This window comes from Coregonus clupeaformis, unplaced genomic scaffold (genome assembly GCF_020615455.1).
Source record: "Coregonus clupeaformis isolate EN_2021a unplaced genomic scaffold, ASM2061545v1 scaf0136, whole genome shotgun sequence".
Lineage (NCBI taxonomy): Eukaryota > Metazoa > Chordata > Actinopteri > Salmoniformes > Salmonidae > Coregonus > Coregonus clupeaformis.
Window position 1 is genome coordinate 61,694 of NW_025533591.1, and position 27,910 is coordinate 89,603.

The window sequence follows — 27,910 nt, forward strand, 5'->3', positions numbered from 1 at the left end:
CAAGGTGCACCTGTGTAATGATCATGCTGTTTAATAAGCATCTTGATATGCCACACTTGTCAGGTGGATGGATTATCTTGGGAAAGGAGAAATGCTCACTAACAGGGATGTAAACAAATGTGTGTACAACATTTGAGAGAAATAAGCATTTTGTGCATATGGAAAATGTGTGGGTTCTTTTATTTCAGCACATGAAACATGGGACCAACACTTTACATGTTGCGTTTATATTTTTGTTCAGTGTATTTTGTCAACTCTTTCAACCCTGTCAGGGGGCTGGTCAGAGGTATTAACTTTTTATATTTATCAATTAAAAGCAAAGGGATCGAGTCTCTGGGGAACAATGATCTTAATGACTTTTCCTCTCTGCAGTGTCCAGGCAAATGTTCTGTGCAATTTATGACTTCACCTATTTCAATATGAACAATTCATTTGGCTCGATCATTGGCACCATTACTGCTGAACAATTACAGTCAAATCTCTGTACACTGACTGGCTTCACACCGTTCTCTTCTATGACGCTTGTTACCTCTTGCTGATGACGTTTTATTTAGGGGACGATAGCTAACTAGAATCGATAGCTAACTAGAATCGATAGCTAGCTAGCTAGAACACGTCAAAATGTATATATTAATGTTTTACGCACTGTAGCTTTGGGTTAAAGTCCCAATCCCGCGTAGACTCAAGTATTGTTTCGATAATTTGCAGTGAAATGTTGGTGACGTTAACTAGTTGAATTAATCTGTTCATTTCCTGAGATAGCTTGTAGGAAATGATTAGCAAGCTAGATAGCGAGCTTGTTTTGTTGCTAGCAATAATAATGGGAACAACAATGGGAAAGGGGATACCTAGTCAGTTGCACAACTGAATGTATTCAACCGAAATGTGTATTCCGCATAATATGGTAGTACTAGTTAGTGATCCAGTTTAGCTAGCTATGTTGACATTGTTTTTTGAGCTGCCAAGATGGCTGTAGTTTTAGGGTAAGTGGCTAATATGATTGTTCTTAGTACAATTTATATTACTCAGTGTGTATCTCTGGTTGAAGCTCCAAGTGAGAGAGGCTTAGAGATGTTGTGGTCATATCAATTATCAGAGAGGAAGCAATAACTTATACTAGAAAATCTGTGACAATACCCAGTTTTGGTGGGGTTTTTAATAGACTAGCTACATACCATCCCATAGAGCCCTAACCAGTGGGTGGTGTCTAAAGTCACAGAGACAGCCAGGTAGAGCTGTGCCAAGATGGATGTCCAGTTGTCCATCAGCTTCCTGAGGGACAGACTGGGCGGGGCCATTGAGGATGCAGTGCGTACAGCAGTGGAGTCTGTGCTGTGTGAGACTGTGCGTCTGTTAACCGGGCTCCAAGGGGACCAGCAGCAGGGACTCTCCTCAGTGCCCCAGGGGGACCAGGACACCCTGGGACTGAAGCAGAGGTTAGAGGCCCCCAGCGGGGGTGACTGGAGGGTGCAGGCTGGGTCTTCAGGGGCATTCTGTAACACAGGACCAAGGGGTAGTGGTGGTGGTGGGCGCGGCAACACTAGGAATCCGATGGGTCAGACCACTTGCTCGACCACCCAAGCATCACAAAGGACCACCGTGGAGCCCCATCCCCTGGAGGTGGTGGAGGACTGTGCTGGACTGCCTGACCCGTTTGACCTTGTGTCGGCTGGGCCAGTGATGGTGGACTTTGAGGAGGGTCAGGGCATGGGGATCCCAGAGGAGTGGGAGCTGATGAACAGAGTGTACAAGACGGAGCACAATGAAGACATGGCCCTTATTGATGGGGATGGTACCACACACTGTAAGTCCTGACTCAATGTAGTGAAAGATGGCTGTGATGTGGTTTTACAGAGAAAATAAAGCTTTAGTGAGATAGCCACTCTTGATTTCTTGATAGTATTTTCATGTAGCCTCGCAAGCTGCTTGATATCGCGAGCTTACATGAATGGTAAACTCGCGAGATCAGGTGGCTTGCTAGGCTACCTCTCATGCTCTTCCTCATTGTTTCCTCTCTGCTAATGTTCAGTTGCAGATGACCACAGGCTGCATGAAGGAGACCAGAGGACTGTGGCTGTGCCCCTGGAGGGAGAGATGGCTGCCAAGCCCCAGGACGCATTGCACCCCTGCTTCAGCCCAGCCAACATCAAAACAGAGCAACCTGAGATAGAGAGATGCTGCATGGCTGAGGAGGCCCTTGCTCTGCCTCTGCCTCTGCCTCATCCTGCCAATGTGAGTAAAGCACATCTACTCAGTCCTCGAACTCCGACCTCACAATCTCATAAACAATATTAGGCACTAAATGTTCACTGGCATATAATGTGAACCTCAGTCCTTATCTTATCTAAACCTGTCATTCTCAGAGTGGTGTGGAGGCTGGTGAGTTTGGGCTAGAGCAGGTGGAGGCTGGTCCACAGGACTTTGTAGGTCGCCTGCGCCTGTGGCTGGAGAAACTGTGTCCTGAGGTGATCCGGGAGTACGAGAGGGAAGGCTGTCTGTGTGAGCTGTCCCGCAGGAAGCTCATTAAGTTCTCTGTGTCCTTCATCGTGGAGGAGTTTGGATTGTGAGGAGCTGATTGTATGTGTGTTTGGGATGAGAAGGGAAGGGACTGAGAGATCAGAGATTTTGCTCTTCTATTTAGACTCAATGTTTTGTGAGTGTTTCTGACATTTCATCTCCTGTCCTTCTCTGCAGCTACCCTACCTCTGCTCAGAAGACAATGCTGGCAGAGCTCATAGTGGAGCTCTTCCCAGGACTCAGGCTCTGTGCACCCTCTGCTGGCATCAATGGCATAGTGAGTTAGTAAATGTATTAGTAGTGTAGGATTCACATGATTCTCAGTTACTGAATAGACAATCATTTTCTCTCCCTGTGTAGGAACACTTGTACGACCCTTTGTCCCGTACGGGTTACATTGAGACGCGCCTACGAAACTCTCGACGCACCCTTGAAGACCACAAGAAGAAGTATGTGCTGAAGAGGCGTCGGCCAGAGCCAGGCCTGGCAGACCCCCCTGGGCCTAGATCGGGGCTCCTGGAGAGCCAGTCCAGTGAGGAGACCCAGAGGTGGGTGGAGCTGATGAAGAGAACCAGGCCACTGACCAGGAACCTGCCTGCCATCCACGGTGCTATGGACCTCACATTCAACGCACGCAGGAGGTGGATCAGCAACACACGGCCTAGTATGAGGGCTGTGTTGGCCGAGTACCCATGTTTTCTTGACGTACCCGCCACGGTGAGTCCAGTCTTCATGGTGAAAGCTACGGATGCTCACTAGACCAGAAAGGCCACAGATAGACTTGTATTAGGGTCATTCCATGTCATTTCAGCCAGCTATGACACCGACCATCTCAAATTATGAAATTGGTTCTGAAGTTAGAAACCGATAAAATTAGCATTCCTGCAACATTATTTTGATTAAATATAATTTGATCTGAGAAATTAAGCTAATTGATTGCACCTAAATTGTCCCTTTTAATTAATAGGAAATATATAATATTTACATTTTAGTACCTAACATCCGATTCGAACAAAACTTTTTTCTAACAATGAGTAAGAAACTGTATGAGGAATCAAAGAAATGGTCAAAAGCCACCCACAGACCCCCCACACTAATCCCATCCCAACAGAGTATACAGTATCAGTTCTCTATGTCTGACGAGTAGTATGGAACTGCGGCTCAAGAGTATTGTTTCTTCATCCTATGTAATGTGTTCTCTGTGAATTTGGTGTGTGTCCCCCTCCTCCCTGTTCAGAGAAATAAGTCATTGAAGTTGTTAGGTTTATGTCCCATCCTACATCCTGATATTATCAGCTTCTGACCACTAGATGGTGCTGTTCCTGCTATTAGGTGATAACCCCCCCCCCTCAATGTTAAAGGGATAGTTCACCCAAACTACAAAATGACACATTGGTTTCCTTACCCTGTAAGCAGTCTATGGACACGGTATGACAGCAACCCATTATTTCGTTTTGTTTGCCTGGCAAATGTTTCAAATGCTAACTTTTCAGCATTTGTGGCACAAATCCAACGCAAGTCAATGGTACCTATATTAGCATTTTTGCGCTTCATATTCAAATCATCTACAGGAAATACCAACATAAAGTGTCTTAATAGGGCGTTGGACCACAATGAGCCAGAACAGCTTCAATGCACCTTGGCATAGATTGTGTGCATAGAAGTGTCTGGAACTCTATTGGAGGTATGCGACAACATTCTTCCACAAGAAATGCCATAATTTTGTGTTTTGTTAATGGTGGTGGAAAACGCTGTCTCAGGCGCCGCTCCAGAATCTCCCATAATTGTTCAATTGGGTTGAGATCTGGTGACTGAGACAGCCATGGCATATGGTTTACATCGTTTTCATGCTCATAAAACCATTCAGTGCCCTATGGATGGAGGCATTGTCATCCTATGGGGGCAAGGCCATGGTAGCCAAAATAATGGCCTGCCCAGCATTTTTATACATAACCCTAAACATGATGGGATGTTAATTGCTTAATTAACTCAGGAACCACACCTGTGTGGAAGCACCTGCTTTCAGTAGAATTTGTATCCCTCATTTACTAATGTGTTTCCATTAATTTGGCACTTACCTGTATAAGTAACATAATTGAGTTACAAAATACATGTTAAAATACTTTAGGCTGATTTTGAACATGAAGTGTGAAAATGCTAATATAGGTACCATTGACTTGAATTTGATTTTTGCCACAAATTATATAAAGTTAGCATTTGAGGCAGTGCCCAACAACCAAAGCATGGGTTGCTGTCATACCTTGTCCATTGACTGCTTACAGGTTAAGGAAACCAATGTAATTTTGTAATTTGGGTGAACTGTCCCTTTTAAAAACCTAATAGCAGGAACAGCACCATCTAGTGGTCAACCTGGTAATATCAGGACATAGGATGGGACGTAAACATAACTTCAATGACACATTTCTCTGAACGGGGGAAGAAACATCACCAAATTCACTGAGAACACATTACATAGGATGAAGAAACAATACTCTGAGCCGCAGCTCCATACTACTTATAGTCCCGTGTAGCTCAGTTGGTAGAGCATGGCGCTTGCAACGCCAGGGTTGTGGGTTTGTTTCCCACGAGGGACCAGTATGAAAATGTATGCACTCACTAACTGTAAGTCGCTCTGGATAAGAGCGTCTGCTAAATGACTAAAGTGTAAAATGTACTTGTCAAACACAGAGAACTGATACTATATACTCATTGTTGGGGTGGGATTGTTGTGGGGGGTCCGTGGGTGGCTTTTGACTATTCCTTTGGATTCCTCATGTCTAAGTCATTGTTAGAATAAAGTTTGGTCCAAATCATATGTTAGTTACTATATTTATTGAATATTATATGAATCCTATAAATTAAAATGGCCAATTTGGATGAAATCAATTAGCTTAATTTCTCAGAGATCAAATTATGTTTCAACAAAATAATGTTGCAGGAATGCTAATCGTATCTGTTTCCAACAACCAAAATGATTTCAGAATAATGAGTCAGTGGGTGTAAAAATCCTATTTTCTGAGGTGGAACGACCCATTGGTGACTAAGTGTATTGGGATCTGAAAGGTGTTTGTTTGTTCAGATTGACCTGGAGTTTGAAAGGATGTTCCCAGGTAAAGGCCACTCCTTCCTGGCCCAGTGGTCATCGTTCGTGTTGCCAAGGGTGTACCAGATCGCAGAGTGCGAGAAACACCCAGACATCTCTGCACTTCTCCAACTGGCTGCCACACAGCAAGGAGGTCAGAGGTTAACTACATTGAATGAAAATATAAAGTGTTGGTCCCATGTTTCATGAGCTGAAATTTAAAAAATCCCTGAAATGTTCCATACACACAAACAGCTTATTTCTCTCAAATGTTGTGCACAAATTTGTTTATATCCCTGTTCGTGAGCATTTCTCCTTTGCCAAGATAATCCATCCACCTGACAGGTGTGGCATATCAAGAAGCTGATTAAACAGCATGATCATTACACAGGTGCACCTTGTGCTGGGGACAGTAAAAGGCCACTTTAAAAATGTGCAGTTTTGTCACATAACACAATGCCACAGATGTCTCAAGTTTTGAGGGAGCTGACTGCAGGAATGTCTACCAGAGCTGTTGCCAGAGAATTGAATGTTCATTTCTCTACCATAAGCTGCCTCCAACGTCGTTTTAGAGAATTTGGCAGTATGTCCAACCGGCCTCACAACCGCAGACCCACGTGTAACTGAGGAATATTTCTGTCTGTAATAAAGCCCTTTGTGGGGAAAAACTAATTCTGATTGTCTGGGCCTGGCAACCCAGTGGGTGGGTCTGGCTGCCAAGTGGGTGTGCCTATGCCCTCCCAGGCCCACCCATGGCTGCACCCCTGCCCAGTCATGTGAAATCCATAGATTAGGGCATAATGAGTTCATTTCAATTGACTTATTTCCTTATATGAACTGTAATTCAGTAAAATCTTTGAAATTGTTTGCATGTTGTGTTTATATCTGTTCAGTATACATGCAATAGACACTTTACAGTCAACCTCCTAATCAACCATTGACAGACTGACTGAAAATCTGTATGATTTACTCAGTGGTAGTGTAATTGGAGAGTAGATTGCTGTGTTTCGTTTTCTTTTTTTTTATGCCAAGTTTCACATATTTGTTCCCCTCTGATTCCTCTGCAGACTCCTACACCCTGACTATGCTGAAGGTCCTGATCTATGTACTACCACCAACAAACACCAGTAGAGCCTCCTTACCCTCCAGGAGCAGTGTCAGGCAGGCCATTCGGTATCTGGTGGACATTGTACCGGTGAGCAACACAGTAATTTTTTTAAATACTTCCTGGTCAGACTGAGCAGTAAACCCAGACATTTCCTCATTGCCATATAGATTAACAATTTGTGAACTATGGGAATTTTAGAAGGAAATTGTTGGCAACTTTAGAAGGAAGGGTAACAATGACTCTTTTTGAATAAATGTAATAGAAAAATCTCCTTGAAAGACCTTTCCTCCTTTGTTCCTCTACAGATGGACACCAAGGTGTCCTCCTTATTCTGTGACCCTACCTCCTTGGAGGGCCCAGAGTCTGTCTCCCACGCTCAGCCCTACATAGTGAGCGTGGGGCCCTTGGAGGCCCCTGGCCGGCAACTTTGCATCGTGTTCCCTGTTGATAGGATGGCAATCCCCCTGCCTCAGGAGGGCCTGAGTAATGCACTGGACAAGCTTTTCAAGCTTCTGCGTGTGTTTGAACTGGGGTACCCAGATCAGCTAGCCTCCCTGTATGGCTTCCTAGAGCACCTGTATGGGCTGGAGATGACCCCACAAGGTAACCATGACTCCCCCAGTGGCAAGGGGTCAAAAGTGCTTGAACTTTTATCACGGCTCCACATGCCCTCCTGACAGATGGCATAGGTCTACACATGAATTGAACTCGCCCCACAGACTTACCTTGTTTTGTTTTTTGGCTATTTTATTCTAGCCATCCTTTACAGAACACATCCTTTACTATGTTCTGGATTTGCCCCAAAATAAAAAGTATGTCAGACTGAACTAAACAATACTGATGGAACACAATGGTGCTATACCTTCATTATATATATTCACTGAATTACTCATTGACAATGCAAATACTTTCATAAAACTAACATCTTGTATGAATTTTCTGTGTGGGGAAATCATACCGTATTTTGTACTTTGAGATACCTTTTCCCTTTTTGCACAATTGCTTTAGTATTTAACTTGCTCATGATACTGTTATGTGGTTTACTTTAAAAAAATAAAAAATAGGAATGTTTTCACTGTCCACTATTTTAATATGTAAAATACTGGTGAAGTACGTAATGGTATAATTTTCTGTCCTGTCACCACATTTATGTAATGCATGACCAAATGATATGTTCTTAGTGAAGTCTGTGTATAATCGGTGGCAGCGGTCTATTAATAAGATGGCCCAGGTTGAACCTGCCTATGGGCCATCACTTGACCAGGCGAAGCCGGTGAGGGAGGAGGGTTGCCCAGCTCAAATCGAACAACCATCTGCGCCACTCCCTTATGTTGTCAACAAGACAGCATGATCCATCGTTAAGAAACAAACATCTATTTTCCATAAAATATATGTTTGAATTGTTAAACTAGTTTTCATTTGGAAGTGAAAACAGAATCCTACTCATTACTCCACATGCTAACCTACGTCACTTTTGTTTAGAGCCGACTTATACTGAACAAAACTATAAACGCAACATGTAAAGTGTAGGTCCCATGTTTCATGAGCTGAAATAAAATATAGCAGTATTTTTCCATATGCACTAAAAGCTTATTTCTCTCAAATGTTTTGCACATCCCTGTTAGTGAACATCTGGCTTCTTCACCTGTGGGATCGTCTGAGACCAGCCACCTGGACAGCTGATGAATCTGAGTAGTATTTCTGTCTGTAATAAAGCACTTTTATGGGAAAAAAACTAATTCTGATTGGATGGGCCTGGTTCCCAAGTAGGTGGGCCTATGCCCTCCCAGGTCCACCCATGGCTGCACCCCTGTCAAGTCATGTGAAGTCCATATATTAGGGACTACTGAATTTATTTCAATTGACTAATTTTCTTATATGAACTCTAACGCAGTAAAATCGTTGAATGTTGCATTTATATTTTTGTTCAGTATATTTTTAGTGAACCCTTTTCCTAACCTCAACTTAATCATCATAACCTGTAACTGCCTCTGTCGCCAGTTTATTTCATGTATTTGCACCTTTTATTATTTAATTTCTTCTGAATTGTACGTTTACAGCAAGACGGAATTAATTATTGGTTCCGCCCGAGTGTTGTCACCCGAGCGCCTTTAGCGACACACCGAGGAAACTTTACCGCAAAAAGCGAATTATTTTTCCACTGTTATCGTGTTTAAGTGCATACTTACAAAGAAAGTATACAGAAGAAGATAAAGGACATTTAAAAGGATGTTTAGCACCTCTGTGTGATAAGCAGCAATGAGTTCTCATGGGTTGACCAGCATTAAAGCCCTGTATTCAAATCAAGACCTCTTGCCTCATGCCTGTCACTGGAGGAGCTACAGTGAGAACTCATCTGCTCTGGATGAGTAGACGAGGAAGACAGTACCAAAGAGCCGTGATCCATGGACAAGAAGGGACATCTCTACATCCAAGAGTGTGCATCTGCTCCTGACATTTACACAGCCGCAGCATCCACAGAAGAATCCAGGCGCCTTACCATGAATCCAGCTGATGCAAAGAAGCTTAAACTATTTCCCACAAGAGACTGACACATTTTTTGCCTTCATATTCATACGGTATAGTTGTGTGTATGTTTAAGTGTTAACTAAGCTACAACCAAGAGACTGAATTTTGCATTTCATAGAACAACGTGATATTGATTTGTGTGAAGTAGATGTGAATATGTTCTAAAAAATAATATTAGTGGTAAAAAATAGTATAAATGTGAATAGCTAATGGGAGCTGAATCACTTAGCTACAGGCCAAATTAGATTTAACCCAAATTTAAGTACACCAAGTAACAATGTCAGAGCCTAGTCTTACCTCTGGGAGAAAGCAGGTTAATGTAGGTGAAAGTATAGAGCAGCAGTGCATAGACATGCAACCACAGGCTACTAAAGGCACAAGAGCTAATGACCACACTTCCTCACAAGAACCACGAAGAAGCCAAAGAGACCGAAAGTTAACAGAAAAGGGCCAAGAACTGTACAATGAGCAAATAAGAAGATTTGCTCACCGTTTCACTGTGAGCTATGAGGAGTGGAAGGCTATTGCTAAAGACGCCAAGCAAGCTTTGAGTGGACAATGCTCAAACAACCTGCTACATGAACACATAAGCAAAATAAGTGCTGCCTCAGAGAATCTGAACATTGCTTATGATGAGTTAAGGCGCATAGACAACCCTGACCATGACACACGTCGCAGAATTGACACCTGTGATGCAGTAACCAGGAAGATCATCCAAACTGCAAAAGATCGTTTGGAGACAGCAGATAACGGTGGAGGAGATGAACAACGAGGCAACAGGGCGACATCGTCTATATTCAAGTCTGTAGCCTCAGACAAGATAAGTATCAAATCCCAATGCACTAAGTCCTCTCATGCTCAAAGCAGCTCCAGACATTCAAGTCGGATTTCTGTTAGCAGACAAGATGCCGCTGCTGAAGTTGCTGCCAATGAAGCTACTCTAGAAGTACTACTAGAACAAGAGCGTTGCATTGAGGAATTGGAAAGGCTTGAAGCTGAAGCTGCAGAGAGACAAAAGGTGCTAGATGCAAAGCGGAGACAACTGGAGCGACTAGAGACAGTTAAAAAGTTAAAGGCTGCTAAGGCACGTCAGCGAGTGTATGATCAGAGTGAGTGCTCAGATAAAGAAATAAGCAGTCTACTCCATCAAAGTGTCTGTATGAAGGAAAAGGAAGAAGTTAAACATGAAAATAATCTGTTGCAGCACCATTCTTCACCACAAGACCGGGCACATTCAAAGCAGGATGACAGCACAGCAGCTCTTGTTAGAGCACTTGCAGAGTCCATCAGTGCAGGTCGTCTTCCTATACCTGAACCAACAATATTCAATGGCGACCCACTCAGATTCAATGACTGGAAGGTTTCATTTCAGACATTCATTGATCGGAAAATATATATTACTTGCGAAAGTATGTGGGTGGACCTGCTAAAAAGGCTATAGAGAGCTACTTCCTGCTTGGTTCAGAGTCAGCCTATCACGCAGCATGGAGGATTCTCGTGGAAAGATATGGAAATCCATTCCTCATAGTCAAAGCATTCAGAGATAAGCTGGAGGCATGGCCCAAGATAAGCTCCAAAGGCAGTATCGAACTTCAAGAGTTTGCTGATTTTCTTCGGAGCTGTGAGGCTGCTATGACTCAGATCAGAGGCCTCGAAGTACTTAATGACTGCAATGAGAACCAGAAGTTACTTGCAAAGCTTCCAGACTGGCTGACCTCGAGATGGAACAGAAAGGTCATAGAAGTGGAGGAAGAAAGTCACACATTCCCAAGCTTCCAGCAGTTTGTAAAGTTTCTCACACGTGAAGCTAAGATTGCAAATAACCCAATAACATCTCTCCATGCTCTGAAACCTGCTGAAGGTGAGCAGATCAAGGTTTTAAAGAACAGAGCTCTCGGAGCAAAGGTACTAGCAACTAACTCAGATGAAAAAGCTTCCTCCACAAGCTGTGTTTTTTGTGAGAAGTCAGGTCACAGTCTACACAAGTGTTGGAAATTTATGAATAAAACCATCTCTGAGCGAGTCAAGTTTGTTCAAGGGATGAAGTTGTGCTTTGGCTGTCTGAAGCCTGGCCATCGCTCAAAGGAGTGTGAAAATAGAAGGATCTGTGATACTTGTGAGAAAGGACATCCAACCTGCCTACACGATAATCGCAGCAAAGAAAGAGGAATGTCAACAAGGACTGATGGAGAAATGGAGAGTGACAAGTCAAGAGAAGGAACGACAGATCGTTCACAAGAGAGGGTGACAAAACCACCACGCGAGGTAACATCTAACAGAGTTATCCAGAATGTTAAAGGCACCCATACATCCTCAGTCATTCCTGTGTGGTTGTCCACTACAAGTAAGCCAAATCATGAAGTTCTTGTGTACGCTCTTCTCGATACACAGAGTGACACGACCTTCATCCTTGAAGAGACCGCAAAGGTGCTTCACACTAAAAATGAACCAGTCCAGTTAAAGCTCTCCACAATGGCTTCAAGAAATACAGTGGTCCCTAGCAGAAGGCTGACTGATCTACAAATAAGAGGATTCTACTCCGATAAGATAATCTACCTGCCAGTAACTTACTCAAGAGAATTCATCCCTGCAAACAGAGATCATATTCCCACACCAGAGACTGCCAAGGCATGGTCTCATCTTGAGCACATTGCAGATGAAATTGCTCCTCTGCAGAGCTGTGACATCGGCCTACTAATTGGCTACAACTGTCCTCAAGCTCTTGCACCAAGACAAGTGGTTGCTGGAGAAGAAAATGAGCCCTTTGCTCAGAGAACAGACTTGGGTTGGAGTGTAGTCGGCTATGGCAACCCATGTCTTGACTTTGGAGATGCCTTTGGAATAAGCCATCAAGTCATTGTGAAGCAAGTGACATCAGTTCTTCCAAATCTCCCAAACGAAGTGCACTATGTCTGTAGAACACAGATCAAAGAAGTAGTCCTTCCAACAGACGTCATCAAGGTGTTGGAATCTGATTTTGTAGAAAGGGCTTCAGAAGATGAACACCTTTCTCAAGAGGATCTCCAGTTCATGTCAATTATGGAGAGTGGCATCAGACTCAAGGATGATGGGCACTATGAAATGCCACTTCCCTTCAAGAAAGGAAGACCAAACTTACCAGATAACAAGGTATGTGGCATCCACCGTCTCAGATGTCTGGAGAAGAAGTTAAAGGGAAATGAGCAGTACTGCAGAGACTATAAGACCTTTATGGATGAGACAGTAGCTTCAGAAGACAACCCAGCTGACCACGCCTCAAGGGGTGTCACAGCAGAACAACTCACAGCTTCTAACTGGTTCACAGGTCCAGACCTTCTTTGGCAAAAAGAGCTACCAACTAGAGTTGTCATGGTGGGAGAGATCGAGAGCAGTGACCCAGAGGTCAAGAAAGCTCAGGTTCATGACACTCAGGCAGAAGAAGCAAAAACAATTTTAGATCGTCTACACAAGTTCTCAGACTGGGCAAGAATGGTGAAGGCTGTTGCCAGACTCAAGCGCCGTGCTAAGGAAATCAAAGGTCTCAAGCCAAAGTCCTGTGAGGCCTCGAACTTGGAGGAAAGGAAAGAGGCGGAGCTGACCATAATCAAGATGGTCCAGGAAGCAACTCTCTCTCAAGAAATTCAACGCCTTAGACATCATAAGGCGACAAAGGTCAAAGACAAAGCCAACCAGTTGCACAAACTATGTCCGTTCCTGGATGATCAAGGTGTAATCAGAGTAGGAGGCCGCTTAGCTAATGCTGCCCTACATCCACATGTGAGGCATCCAGCAGTACTTCCTAGAGACAGTCATGTTTCTGCATTGCTCGTCAAGCACTATCATGAGAGAGTGTACCATCAAGGTCGAGGAATGACTATAAATGAACTCCGATCCAATGGCATATGGATCCTGGGTTGCAGCAAGCTTGTTTCATCCCATATTCACAAGTGCACAAGTTGCAGAAGGTTCCGAAGATGCACAGAGCAACAAAGGATGGCAGACCTTCCAGAAGAGCGGATGGAAACAACTGCTCCATTCACTTACTGTGGAATGGACTGCTTCGGACCATTTCACATTAAGGAAGGAAGAAAGGAGCTAAAGCGTTATGGGCTGTTGCTCACCTGCATGTGTTCAAGAGGAGTTCACATTGAAGCACTTGATGACTTGACCTCAGATGCCTTTATCAATGCTCTGCGTTCATTCATCGCCATTCGTGGATCAGTAAGGCAGATAAGGTGTGATCAAGGGACACACTTTGTCGGAGCAAGGCGTGAGTTCATTGAAGCACTGAAAGAGATGGATCAAGAAGAGCTCAAAGATTTGGGCTGCGAGTTCATCATGAACACCCCTGCCTCAAGTCATATGGGTGGAGTCTGGGAAAGACAAACCGCACTATCAGAAGTGTCCTGGCGTCCATTCTAGAACAGTCGTCCAGACAACTTGACTCCTCTTCCCTACGAACATTTCTATATGAGGTTATGGCGGTTGTGAATAGCAGACCTCTAACCACTGATCATCTGAACGATTCTACCAGTCCAGAGCCCTTGACACCAAACCACATCTTGACCATGAAATCCACAATCATTCTCCCTCCTCCTGGAAAGTTTGTCAAGGAGGATCTCTACCTCCGCAAAAGATGGCGCAGAGTTCAACTCTTAACCAACAACTTTTGGGTACGATGGAAAAAGGAGTATCTCCTGAATCTCCAACACAGACAGAAGTGGACCAAAGATCGCAGAAATGCAAAGGTCGGTGACATTGTTCTGTTACAAGATGCTGCCACACCACGAAACCAATGGAAGCTAGCAAGAGTCATCGAGGTGTATCCTGGAAGTGATGAAAGAGTGAGGAGACTCAAGTTACTCATCAGTGACTCCTCCCTGGATGGAAGAGGAAAGCGTACAGCCAAACCTGTTTACCTGGAGAGACCCATTCAGAAAACAGTTACATTGCTAGAAGCAGACTGATGGTTCTATCATACACTCACACACAGTTTATTAGTTGTTTATTAGGACAGAGTTTCATTTAATTTATTCATGCAGTAGGTTTGTCTCCAAGTTTTAAGAAATCACTTGTGATTTGGTGGGAGTGTAACTGCCTCTGTCGCCAGTTTATTTAATGTATTTGCACCTTTTATTATTTAATTTCTTCTGAATTGTACGTTTACAGCAAGACGGAATTAATTATTGGTTCCGCCCGAGTGTTGTCACCCGAGTGCCTTTAGCGACGCACCGAGGAAACTTTACCGCAAAAAGCGAATTATTTTTCCACTGTTATCGTGTTTAAGTGCATACTTACAAAGAAAGTATACAGAAGAAGATAACGGACATTTAAAAGGATGTTTAGCACCTCTGTGTGATAAGCAGCAATGAGTTCTCATGGGTTGACCAACATTAAAGCCCTGTATTCAAATCAAGACCTCTTGCCTCATGCCTGTCACTGGAGGAGCTACATAACCTAATACGTGAATTCTCCAAACCTGCTGCGAAAAGTCAATTCTGACGTTAATTCGACTAAAGCTGAGCTTTACGTGCAGCCGGCTCATGGCCGGGAGGCAGCCCCCTTCCAAATGGAATGCAATCACTTTTCACCGGGTGGAAACTACACCTCCCGGGCGCCCCGGCCATCTTAATAGAATCCCGTCATAAAATCTGGGCGAATGAGCACTGAGTTTTGTATCAACTGTGGGCGTTGTTTTTACACTACTCAGTAATACCGATGTTCTTTGGCTGAAAACGACGGACATACGACAACAAATACTTTAATTGAACAAATGTGCTACATGTCATGCATGGGAGGGGTCCAAGTGGCACTGAACCACTGCTGACCTTCGCACGCGGAAGTGTGTATCCACTTGCAAAAGTGAGAAGGTGCGCTGATAAACATTCTTAAAATGTGGCTCATTGTAGCAATCGTTTGTCCGGTTCTAGCTGTATTCCTATACAAATATGTGTTCCGTACATCCGGACCAAATCCTTTTGATATTGACACTCGTGAGCCGCTTAAACCATTGGTCACCCAAAAGAAGGAGAAAAACAAAGTTCTGAAGCAGGGTGAGTCTCTTGGACACTAGGCTTGACAGATCACCAATGCATGCACGAAATATAGTTTCCTAGGAATATGTGCCCAAACAGATTTACATTTTGTAATTATTTTTTGGCACCCTTGTCCTGTGTGTGTTTCGAAAGCTATATCATGTTGCGTAATGAAATTGCTCTGTCGTTCACATTTATCGCAAGAGCATTCATTTGAAGGAGGAGAGCAGGTCAGGGAACTATTTCGTCTGTTAGAACGTAAGTCGCTCTGGATAAGAGCGTCTGCTAAATGACGTAAATGTAAATGTGGAACCGCTGACATACCGATTTACAATATTTACAAAGTCACTGATTGTCAAATGCAGTACTGCGTTACAAGCTGGATAAGGCTCCTATACTGCAGTCATGACTGAGCCCATTGTTGAACTGCAATCCACCCCGTATTATATCGTGTTAATAGTTGCTACACACACATTTGTTTCAGTACCATTAGCCAGGTTTTAATCCAATTTGCGACAGATTTTCATGCGAATATTCAAAAATCTGCATAAAATAAATGCGCATTTTCCACCAGACGTGTTTCCATCAAACCGACTTTTTGCGGAATAAAGGCTGTGCGTGATTACGCAGCGCACAAAATTAATTTCTCGCGTAATTAATTTTACCGACACAAAAATATCCCACCATGTCGAACGAACAAATTCTGTCGGCATTTAGCCCTATAAAATTGTACCGGCATTTTAATGTTTCCATTAAAATGCGGTCAATACTTTTTTCATGGGTCAGGTAATTCATCCACATGAAATGGTTAGACGGAAACGTGGTTATAGGGTCTCTTTGCACAGGCCAGGGGATAATATTGATGGAACACAGCGTTATTTGTTTCCTGTAAGAAGCTATAACTGGCAATATCTCAGTGTTAATTGTATATTTTTATTACTCTTCCCTACCAGGTTTCTTGGCCAGTAAAATACCTGAGAAACTAGATGCCATTGTCATTGGCAGTGGAATTGGTGGTCTTGGGGTGGCGGTGCTGTTGGCTAAGGTTGGGAAGCGGGTCCTGGTTCTGGAGCAGCATGATCGGGCCGGAGGCTGCTGCCACACCTTTACAGAGAAAGGCTTTGAGTTTGACGTGGGTGAGAAGGCTCTTATCAGTTTACCTTTCCTTATCTAGAAGGCAGCTATCAGTGTACCTTTCCTTACTCAACGTGGTAGTGGAGATGAACATAGTCTATTTCTGTTGTTGGCATAAACCAGGGATGGGCAACTTTGATGGTGATGGGGTTCTGCATGGAGGCTTGCAGTTCTGCATACCTACAGTACCAGTCAAAAGTTTGGACGCACCTACTCATTCAAGGGTTTTTCTTAATTTGTAGTATTTTATACATTGTAGAATAATAGTGAAGACATCAACACTATGAAATAACACATATGGAATCATGTAGTAACCAAAAAAGTGTTATACAAATCAAAATATATTTTATATATGAGATTCTTCAAATAGTCACCCTTTGCCTTTATGACAGCTTTGGACAATCTTGGCATTCTCTCAACCAGCTTCACCTGGAATGCTTTTCCAATAGTCTTGAAGGAGTTCCCACATATGCTGAGCACTTCTTGGCTGCTTTTCCTTCACTCTGCCGTCCGACTCATCCCAAACCATCTCAATTGGGTTGAGGTCGGGGGATTGTGGCGGCCAGGTCATCTGATGCAGCACTCCATCACTCTCCTTCTTGGTAAAATAGTCCTTACACAGCCTGGAGGTGTGTTGGGTCATTGTCCTGTTGAAAAACAAATTATCGTCCCACTAAGCCCAAACCAAATGGGATGGCATATCGCTGCAGAATGCAGTGGTAGCCATGCTGGTTAAGTGTGCCTTGCATTTTAAATAAATCACAGACAGTGTCACCAGCAAAGCACCATAACACCACCTCCTCCATGCTTCACAGTGTTAAATACACATGCGGATATCATCCGTTCACCCACACTGCGTCTCACAAAGACACGGCGCTTGGAACCAAAAATCTCAAATTTGGACTCCAGACCAAAGGACACATTTCCACCAGTCTAATGTCCATTGCTCGTGTTTATTTTTGTATTTTTTGTTTTACAAAATTGTTTAGGTTATATTTAAAAAAAAATGTTTTTGCTCATGTTTCTTGGCCCAAGCAGTAGTGGTTTCTTTGCAGTAATTCTACCATGAAGGCCTGATTCACACAGTCCCCTCTGAACAGTTGATGTTAAGATGTGTCTGTGACTTGAACTCTGTGAAGCATTTATTTGAGTTGCAATTTCTGAGGCTAGTAACTCTAATCAGCTTATCCTCTGCAGCAGAGGTAACTCTGGTCTTTCTTTCCTGTGGCAGTCCTCATGAGAGCCAGTTTCATCATAGCGCTTGATGGTTTTTGCGACTGCACTTCTTGACATTTTCCGGATTGACTGACCTTTATGTCTTAAAAGTAATGATGGACTGTCGTTTCTCTTTGCTTATTTGAGCTGTTCTTGCCATAATATGGACTTGTCTTTTACCAAATAGGGCTATCTTCTGTATTCCCCCCCTACCTTGTCACAACACAACTGATTGGCTCAAACGCATTAAGAAGGAAAGGAATTCCACAAATTCACTTTTAACAAGGCACACCTGTTAATTGAAATGCATTCCAGGTGACTACCTCATGAAGCTGGTTGAGAGAATGCCAAGAGTGTGCAAAGCTGTCATCAAGGTAAAGGGTGGCTACTATGAAGATTCTCAAATATAAAATATTTTTGGGGGGGGAATTGATCCGCGGGCCTGGCTGCCAGTTGCCCATCCCTGGCCTAAGCTGACAGCATGTCATGGGCTGGCCCTAGCCTGGCTTTGTCTCTGAAGGAAAAATAAGTGAGTTTATGTAAGTGTAAAACTCATTCCACGGAGGGCCGAGTTTTCGCTCCACCCTTGTACTTGATTAATTAATTAAGGTCACTAATAAGTAATTAACTCTCCTCACCTGGTTTTCTAGGTCTTAATTGAAAGGAAAATACAAAAACCTGCAGACACTAGGCCCTCCGTGGAGTGAGTTTGACACCCCTGCTGTAAATGCAAACTATTAATCAATAATACTGTGTCTTATTCGGCCATGTGATGTGAGCTGGACATCCTAAAGATACAAGACACTCTAATAATACAATTAATAAATCAGTCATGCCTCCACCTCAGGTATCCACTACATCGGGGACCTGTTGGAGAACAAGCCCTTCCGCTGCATGCTTGACCAGCTGACCAATGGGCAGCTCCAGTGGGAGCCCCTGGACAACCCGTTTGACCATGTGGTGTTGGGCCCTCCTGAGAACAGGCGCACCTACCCCATCTACAGCGGCAGGAACCGCTTCCCCGACGAGCTGAAGAAGTTCTTCCCTGGGGAGGAGGCGGCCATCGATGAGTACATGAGGCTGGTCAAGGTATGGTGATGTCATCAGTAACATTTTAAATTTGAGTCATTTAGCAGACGCTCGTATCCAGAGTGACTTACAATTAGTGAGTGCATACATTATACATTTTTAACCTCATATACCGTAGACATCAGTTGACATGTGTTTGAATGGAGCAGTCATGGTGATTGTTTGGTATTTGTTGTTTAAGGTAAACTAAGTTATGAGCTTTGCAATATGAATCGACTACTATGCTGCTGCTGGTGCTAATGTTGCTGCTGTTATTGGAATTGGTGGTTTATGCTGACTGCCTCGTGCTGTTATCTGAGCTCAGAACCTTTTCCCTACTTATTTCAGGGATAGGTTGGACTCTTTGCCAAGTGCAGGGAATTGTGAGATTGCACTTTGGCGAAGGGGAGCTACCATCTGGGGACTGGTCTGTAATGGTTGTGTTATCTGTGTTGAGGGCAAGGGTTGTAGCGCCAAAGAGCATAGAGATGGAGTCAATACTGTTTTTCTAACTTTGATGATTAGAGGTTTTACATCGTGCTACCCAGACAACATTGCATCAGAGCACCATGTGTGTATCTGTCTACTTGGTACAGTTCATCTGGAGTGGACGTTTGTTGCTGATAAAGTCCGACAATACTGTCAAGGCAAGCTGACCATGGCGTGCACTTTATCGCAACAACAACCTCATGAGGCTCCCTAAATACTTTTATACTTTTAGATTTTAGAACTGAATCAATGATTAGTCTGTAGATCTTCTTATAGTTTTTTAAATAATTTTTTACTTTACTCTTCAGAATACTTTTTTTTTTTAAACACCACAAACCGCTAAGTGCTTTTTATTTTTGTCTGTCAGTCATCATGCCTTCTGTCTGTCAGTCATCATGCCTTCTATCTGTCTGTCAGTCATCATGCCTTCTATCTGTCTGTCTGGCATCATGCCTTCTATCTGTCTGTCTGGCATCATGCCTTCTATCTGTCTGTCTGGCATCATGCCTTCTGTCTGTCTGCACTGAGTGTACAAAACATTAGGAACGCCTGCTCTTTCCATTATATAGTCTGACCAGGTAAATCCAGGTGAAAGCTGTGATCCCTTATTGATGTAACCTGTTAAATCCACTTCAATCAGTGTAGATGAAGGGGTGGAGAAAGTTTATTTATATTTTTTTGAGACAATTGAGACATGGATTGTGTATGTGTGCCATTGTAGAGGGTGAATGAGCAAGACAAAATATTTAAGTGCCTTTGAACGAGTGATGGTAGTACTGTACGTGCCAGGCGCAGTGGTTTGCATGTCAAGAACTGCAGCGCTGCTGTTTATTTCAAGCTCAACAGTTTCCCGTGTGTATCAAGAATGGGCCACCCCCCAAAGGACATCCAGCCAACTTGACACAACTGTGAGAAGCATTGGAGTCAACATGGGCCACATCCCTGTGGAACCCTTTCGACACCTTGTGGAGTCCATGCTCCGACGAATTGAGGCTGTTCTGAGGGCAAAAGGGGGTGCAACTCAATATTAGGAGGGTGTTCCTAATGTTTGGTATACTCAGTGTATATGTATGCATTCCATCTACAGAAAGCAGGACACAACGTTTGGTTCATGGGTCTGCTGAAGCTTGTTCCTGTCCCCCTGGCCAAGTTCCTGGTGTACACAGGCCTGGCCAATCGTCTGTCATTCTTCTTCCGCATGGCGTCTCGCAGTGTGACCGAGGTGGTCAACGAGCTGACTGAGAACAATGACCTCAGGGCCGTCTTCAGCTACAGCTTTGGCACTTACGGTAGGCTGCTGTAGTTCCTGACAGTGGAGAGCATAACCACAGCCATCTCAAATGATAGGCTGCGTCCAAAAGGGCACCCTATTCCCTATGTAGTTCACTAATTTGTGCCATTTGGGGGACACACACACACAATCTCTCCACATGGACCAAATTAATTCCATCTCTTTTTGTAGTATGTTTGGTTTTATAAGATTCCATTTTGTTGTGTGTAACTGCAGGTAACATGCCCAAAGATGCCAGCTTCTCCATGCACAGCCTGCTGGTCTGCCACTACCTGACCGGCGCCTGGTACCCAATAGGAGGAGCCAGTGAGATCGCCTACCACATGATCCCCATCGTTGAGAAAGCCGGGGGGGCCGTGCTTGTCCGCGCCCCAGTCAACCGCATCCTGTTCAACGACAACAAGGAGGCTATTGGTGAATAGGACTGATTGATTTATTGGTTGACGGGTGAATTGATTGATCACACAGATGGTTTTGACCACCTCTGGTTCCCATGGTTTCAGGTGTGAGCGTGCTGAAAGGTCAGGAGGAGGTCCATGTGCATGCTCCAATGGTTATCTCCGACGCTGGCATCTTCAACACCTACCAGCAGCTGCTGCCCAAGGAACTCCAGGCCATGCCAGGTGGGTGAGGGTATTAAGGTGTGTTAAAGTATGTTCAAGATGGCCGCGTTAAAAATACTGAATTGTTAGTTGACACTTGTATCGATGGCGTTTGTCTAAATGTTGTTTCCTAATCATGTTTCTATGATCTTGTGATGCCTAATCATTAGGGATGTAACGATTCAGTGATACGCATCGGTCCCTGGTTCAAATGTTACGAATCGCCTGTTCACAATACTTTTTGTTGCTCAAATTACTTTCTTTCTGCCTTCCGAAAATACCTCTTGTGACACCTGCTTCCTCTCCTTCAGTGTCGAACTAAGCATGGAGTTATGTTGACAGTCATTGAGCTTCAAGTCATTTTGGATGCCTAACAAACCCAGGCAATATCAGTAGCCTAGTTAAACTGCATGCTTTGCGCGCTGACCATTGAGAGGTAGGCCTATTCCTGATCTGGCACATCTCTGCATCACTTTCAGCTTTCAAATGTTTGTAAAATGGCTTGCGCAATATTAGGCTTTATTAGTTGTGACAACCAATGTAATATTCATGGTTATTTTCTATGCACTGTTGAAAATTGGGTTTTACCGGAATAAAAGTAGCTTAAGCTACCGCCAGAGACACAACTCTCCTCTGGCTATAGGTAGGCTACATGCTAATCCGGGCTTGCATTAGATTTAATTTGATTGTTCAGGTTCATCATCAGCAATAATTTGGGTAGTTTGCTTGAGAAACATTGCCCTCCCCTAACTGATAGTGGGGTGGTAGATGCCAAGTTTCCCTTATGGCATCATTTACACACACACACAACTCCATCAGTTGCAGATTTAAATTTAAGATGAATGTGTTTATGCAACAAATGTTAGTGCATCGAACCACATCGATTCGTTCCTCTAATCAAACCGAATCGCACCGGATCGTTTCCAACTAAAACTTATCGTATCGGAGCCCATGTATCTACACTGAACAAAAATATAAAAGCAGCATGCAACATTTTCAAAAAATTTACTGAGTTACAGTTCATATAAGGAAATCATTCAATTGAAATAAATTCCTTAGGCCCTAATCTATGGATTTCATATGACTGGGAATACAGATATGCATCTGTTAGTCACAGATACCTTTAAAAAAAGGTAGGGGCGTGGATCAGAAAACCACAGTATCTGTGAAATGTTGTCCCACTCAATGGCTGTGCGAAGTTGCTTGATATTGTCGGGAACTGAACACGCTGTCGTACACGTCCATCCAGAGCATCCCACACATGCTCAATGGGTGACATGTCTGGTGAGTATGCAGGCCATGGAAGAACTGTGACATTTTCAGTTTCAAGGAATTGTGTACAGATCCTTGCGACATGGGGCCGTGCATTATCATGCTGAAACATGAGGTGATGGTGGTGGATGAATGGCAGGACAATGGGCCTCAGGAACTCGTCACGGTATCTCTGTGCATTAACATTGCAATCAATAAAATGCAATTGTGTTCTTTCTCTGTAGCTTATGCCTGCCCATACCATAAGCCTACCACCCCCATGGGGCACTCTGTTCATAACGTTGACATCCGCAAACCGCTCGCCCACACGACACCATCTGCCCGGTACAGTTGAAACCGGGATTCATCCGTGAAGTGCACACTTCTCCAGCGTGCCAGTGGCCATTGAAGGCTAGCATTTGCCCACTGAAGTCGGTGACGACTTCGAACTGCAGTCAGGTCAAGACCCTGGTGAGAACAACGAGCATGAGCTTCCCTCAGACGTTTTCTGACAGTTTGTGCAGAAATTCTTCAGTTGTGCAAACCCACAGTTTAATCAGCTGTCCAGGTGGCTGGTCTCAGACGATCCCGCAGGTGAGGAAACCAGATGTGGAGGTCCTGGGCTGGTGTGGTTACATGTGGTCTGTGGTTGTGAGGCCGGTTGGACGCACTGCCAAATTCTCTAAAATGACATTGGAGGAGGCTTATGGTGGCGAAATGAACATTACATTCTCTGCCAACCGCTCTGGTGGACATCCCTGCAGTCAGCATGCCAATTGCACGCTCCCTCAAACCGTGCGACATCGGTGGCATTGTGCTGTGTGACAAAACTGCACATTTTAGAGTGGCCTTTTATTTTCCCCAGCACAAGGTGCATCTGTGTAATGATCATGCTGTTTAATCAGCTTCTTGATATTCCACACCTGTCAGGTAGATGGATTATCTTGGCAAATGAGAAATTCTCACAAACGGGGATGTAAACAAATTTGTACACAATTTGAGAACAATAAGCTTTCTGTGCATATGGAACATTTCTGGGATCTTTTATTAAAGCTCATGGAACATGGGACCAACACTTTACATGTTGCATTTATATTTTTGTTCAGTGTAGATACGAATCGTGTTGAAAGGGAAAGATGCACATCCCTACTAGTCAATAATGTTGTATGATCTTGTGATGCCCTGCAGCCATCCAGAAGCAGCTTGGTATGATGAAAAACGGGGCGGGAGGTCTGAGCGTCTTCCTGGGCCTGACTGGAACCAAGGAGGACCTGGGCCTCAAAGCAGACAACTACTGGATCTTCGCAGAGCACAACATGGATGAACTGTAGGTCCTTCCTCTCTCTTTGTTTAACACTAAATGTTTGGCGTGCCCCCATAGGCCCCACTGTCTAATGATTTACTTTAATTCAACACCTTAGAATTTGTCCTTATTAACATACACTGAGTATACCAAACATTAGGAACACCTTCCTAATATTGATTTGCACCCCCCTCTTTTGCCCTCAGAACAGTCTTAATTCGTCGGGGCATGGACTCTACAAGGTGTCGAAAGCGTTCCACAGGGATGCTGGCCCATGTTTACTCCAATGCTTCCTAAAGTTATGTTGTCAAGTTGGTTGGATGTCCTTTGGATGGTGGACCATTCTTGATACACACAGGAAACTGTTGAGTGTGAAAAACCCAGCAGCATTGCAGTTCTTGACACAAACTGCTGCCCCTGGCACCTACTACCATACTCTGTTCAAAGGCACTTAAATATTTTGTCTTGCCCATTCACCCTCTGAATGGCACACATATAGAATCCATGTCTCAGTTGTCTCAACTTAAAATCCTTCTTTAACCTGTCTCCTCTCCTTCATCTACACTGATTGAAGTGGATTTAACAAGTGACATCAATAAGGGATCGTAGCTTTCACCTGGTCAGTCTACAGTATGTCATGGAAAGAGCAGGTGTTCTTAATGTTTGTATACTCAGTGGATTTTGAGAGAGACCTGTATTACTGTGACATTACATAACCTATGGTACATGAGTCTGTGATAGTGATTCTGTATTTCACTACCTTTTACTTTGTGCATCAAAGATTGTGGTATTACAGTAATCTGTTTGGTAAAAACTAAAATGCAGTGTTGTCAAACAGACAGTATCAGTTCACACTCACTACACTTATTTCACAACATGTTTGGAACCTCAATAGATATTCACACTGTTTAACAAGCACGGTCTATATGTTTTACATCATTGCCAGAATTTGAGAAGGGTGAAGTGTTCTTTACTGTATTGTTAAAGAGCCTACAGTATCTTACTAAACCCATTATTTGGATGTTACAGGGTTGACACCTATCTGAAGGGAAACAGGGAGGAGTCAGCAAAAAGTGTGCCACTCCTCTTTGTGGCCTCTCCATCAGCCAAAGACCCCACCTGGGAGGAACGATCACCAGGTACAGAAACAAGACTAGTGTTGGCACTGATATTCACCATACTAAATTATTTAATTATTTTGATCCTTGGAAATGCATAATCCAATGACTTACTTAACTTATTTAAACCCTTGGCTCCTATAAGGAGCCTAATCCATTGACTAATGTCCTATATCTTACTCGGTTCGGGGCAAGTTTTTCCAGGTTGTACCAGTTGAGTCTGCTCTCGCTATATCGGCCTGGACATCTCCTCCAGGTGTTTCTGGGTTGACCTTTCTTTCTTTTCCCCTGAGGTTTGCAGTGTTGGGTGTTAGGCCCTAGTTTTATTCCTGATGATGTGAGACTGACTGTTATGATGAGTTTCTCGGGTGTTCAAGGATGCAAGAATATAGTTAGACACTTTGTAGAAAGTTAATGCAAATGTTTAATGATCGGTACCGGGTTCGTTACAACAATGACCAGAGCTTTGCCCTTGTTGTTACGAGCTAACTTGAACAAAGGAGACACTACCTTGTATACCTTCTGTTACCCTCTTTTTGGCCTACATCTGGTAAGTCTCCATGGGCACTCCCTGTCTTTGATGTTCCTCACCCTTACCCCAAGTCACTATCCTGCCCATCACTCATGCTATCCTAAACATCACTAATCTACTTTGACATAAGGAATGTAGACTTCATGGCCCCAAACCAATTATCTCGTAACCCTACCTCTGTCCTCACAATACTATGACATGACATCATTACACTGTCTTTTGTTCTTTTATTGTGATATTTTGGATTTACTTCATGGTAACGCAGACGAGACAACAGTTAGGACAAAATACTAAAGACAACATACAACAGGATTCTGTAGTTTTCTATTAGGTACCAGATGGTTGCTCTGTCCATGCTATCAAATGCCTTTTCAAAGTCTGTTAAGTTGATTTGTTCCATTCTATTGACTGTCCAGTGTTGATGCATTAGTGTTGCAATGTGTTCCTGAACCCAGCCTGCTGGTCTCTGATCTACACCATACCAAAACATTTTGTAATTTAGATTCTTGGAAATGCACACATAACTACATTATCTGATGCCATCAGAATGAAGGCTGAACAGACATGTTTCAACCCATTCTTCACAGGCAAGTCCACCCTGAGTCTGGTGAGCTTTGCTAACTATGAGTGGTTTGAGGAGTGGAAGGATGACAAGGTGACCAACAGAGGGACTGATTACAAGGAGCTGAAGCAGATATTCTGTGACTCGATTCTGGAGGTGGTGATGAGTGTCTTCCCCAAGATTACCAAGGACAAGGTAGAGCGTTTAGCCCATTCATACTAAACTCTGGTAGACTGCTTTTTGCAGGAAACTAACATCTCGATGGTGGATGCACTAGTAACATAGACAAGTTTCCTTTCAATTTTGACAAATGGTGTAACTTGAAACCTCAATGGAAAGTAATTGATACCCTGTTCACAATGCATACATCTCCCATTTTTCTCTCTGTCTGTCTTTTAGGTTGAGTTCATCGAGGCTGGAACACCCATAACAAACACACACTACATTGGAGCCCCTAAAGGGGAGATCTATGGAGCAGACCATGGTACTTCTCGTTTCAGCGCTGAGTGCAATGCCACCGTGAGGCCCCAGACACCCCTGAAGAACCTCTACCTCACAGGTCAGTATCTTATACAGCTGATCAGGTCCAAGGATATGTTATAGAGAAGCTATATGTCTATGTTTTTGATAGACTAACAAATGTCTTAGCACTTGGATAAGTCATAAGTTTGACATCAATATTACTAAAGGTCTATATTGGCTCTGGTTTCTACCGCGTGTTGATGTTCTGTGTGCAGGTCAGGACGTGTTTGTGTGTGGCTTTGCTGGAGCGCTGGCTGGGGCTCTCACCTGTGGTTCTGTCATCCTCAACCGTAACCTGCACCTGGATGCCATCGCTCTGGCCAAGAAGACCAAACGCGTCGACACCAAGAAGTTGTGAAGTAACACCACTGACCGCCTCCCTCGACCCGTTGTTGCTCCGGGTGAGGTTTCCCCTAGGTACAGATCTAGGATCAACTTCCCCTCCCCCCAATCCACATTAGTGGGGAAAACGCTAAACTGACCCAAGATCACCGTCTAGGGGCAACTTCACCCTACTCCACCCAGCTCACCAAAGCTTCAATAACACCAGCCTAGGGACAGGCACCATACTCTGGTCCTACATTCAACACAGTGAAAAGATGCCTCAAGATGGTCACTGTGTTACTGTGTGTTTTGAGGGTGTAACTAGATCTCTGCTCTCTCACTGTTAAGGGAAAACAAAATGTGGTCTTCCATACAAATCCATATGTTGTTTTCTCTGAATGCCTAAATTCACAGGCAGCCATATCCATATTTAAACCATTATGTCTTGACTGCTTGAACAGATGAAACAGCACTGAACGTCTAGGAATCTCTCTGTGGATGCTCTCAGCATCAGATCTGTAAATTGAGTTTACAACCAATCGACCTTTGGAAATGATTGCCCAGGGATAGATAGCTTTTTTCATTGGGTTTTCATAAATCAAGTGTGCAGTAAGATGTGATTAACACTTAATATTTTCACTTTTAATATATTGAGAAAAAAAGTGTTGGGTGGAGTAGATTAAGTTACCAATATATTTGATACCAGTACCAATACAACTGCTGCAAACATGTTAATAACGTATCATAACTCAATATACTGTGGATAACAGTGGCTTCTGTCTGAGTTCTCAGACAGTCTTCCAACCAGCTGTGCTAAATTGAGCTATGCAATAATGTAGGATGAAACTAACACCCTCTACTGGTGCAAAAAAGCCATAGCACAACATTGTAAACCATGTTTAAAAGCTCTGTGCTGTAACACTAACCACTGTACATGTCTGAATGCCTCTATTTGAACACAGATGTACAAACTGGATTGTTATGAATGAACATGCCTTGCTTCAAATTAACAAAGTGCATTGCTCTTTATTACACATTGAATACAAAAATATGTTCATGCTGATTATTGAAAAAATGAATTATTCCACTCTGTAAATGTATGGGGAGACTTTGTAACAATAGCACAAACTGTGATAATGAAGGACCTTTTTGTCTAACCTTTCTGTCATCATCCCTTACAATTCTGTTGATACTGTTATCATGGCCTGGCATATTGCTTGATTATTATGATAAAAGTCACAAAATGCAT

At 43.5% G+C, this 27,910-nt stretch overlaps 2 protein-coding genes across 2 annotated transcripts; both read left to right on the forward strand.

The window, feature by feature from the left end:
• Positions 1-559: 559 nt before the first annotated feature.
• LOC121569498 lies at positions 560-8,161 on the forward strand. The gene is made up of 8 exons (XM_041880501.1): positions 560-1,804; positions 2,030-2,232; positions 2,364-2,563; positions 2,695-2,794; positions 2,878-3,234; positions 5,597-5,753; positions 6,667-6,794; positions 7,013-8,161. Exons 1-8 carry the CDS (start codon positions 1,246-1,248, stop codon positions 7,382-7,384), a joined length of 2,076 nt encoding a protein of 691 aa, XP_041736435.1. The 5' UTR covers positions 560-1,245; the 3' UTR covers positions 7,385-8,161.
• Positions 8,162-14,960: 6,799 nt separating this feature from the next.
• LOC121569497 (all-trans-retinol 13,14-reductase) lies at positions 14,961-27,909 on the forward strand. The gene is made up of 11 exons (XM_041880500.2): positions 14,961-15,268; positions 16,204-16,386; positions 18,447-18,688; positions 20,244-20,445; positions 20,664-20,861; positions 20,951-21,070; positions 23,489-23,627; positions 24,633-24,742; positions 25,841-26,010; positions 26,215-26,374; positions 26,553-27,909. Exons 1-11 carry the CDS (start codon positions 15,109-15,111, stop codon positions 26,693-26,695), a joined length of 1,827 nt encoding a protein of 608 aa, XP_041736434.1. The 5' UTR covers positions 14,961-15,108; the 3' UTR covers positions 26,696-27,909.
• The last annotated feature ends 1 nt before the right edge of the window (position 27,910 follows it).

Coding starts and splice junctions, on each gene's coding strand:
- LOC121569497 (XM_041880500.2), top strand. CDS start 15,109: ATGTGGCTCATTGTAGCAATCGTTTGTCCGGTTCTAGCTGTATTCCTA. Junction 16,387..18,446: donor AGGCTTTGAGTTTGACGTGG/GTGAGAAGGCTC, acceptor CCTCCACCTCAG/GTATCCACTACATCGGGGAC. Junction 26,375..26,552: donor GAAGAACCTCTACCTCACAG/GTCAGTATCTTA, acceptor TTCTGTGTGCAG/GTCAGGACGTGTTTGTGTGT.
- LOC121569498 (XM_041880501.1), top strand. CDS start 1,246: ATGGATGTCCAGTTGTCCATCAGCTTCCTGAGGGACAGACTGGGCGGG. Junction 1,805..2,029: donor TGGGGATGGTACCACACACT/GTAAGTCCTGAC, acceptor GCTAATGTTCAG/TTGCAGATGACCACAGGCTG. Junction 5,754..6,666: donor GGCTGCCACACAGCAAGGAG/GTCAGAGGTTAA, acceptor ATTCCTCTGCAG/ACTCCTACACCCTGACTATG.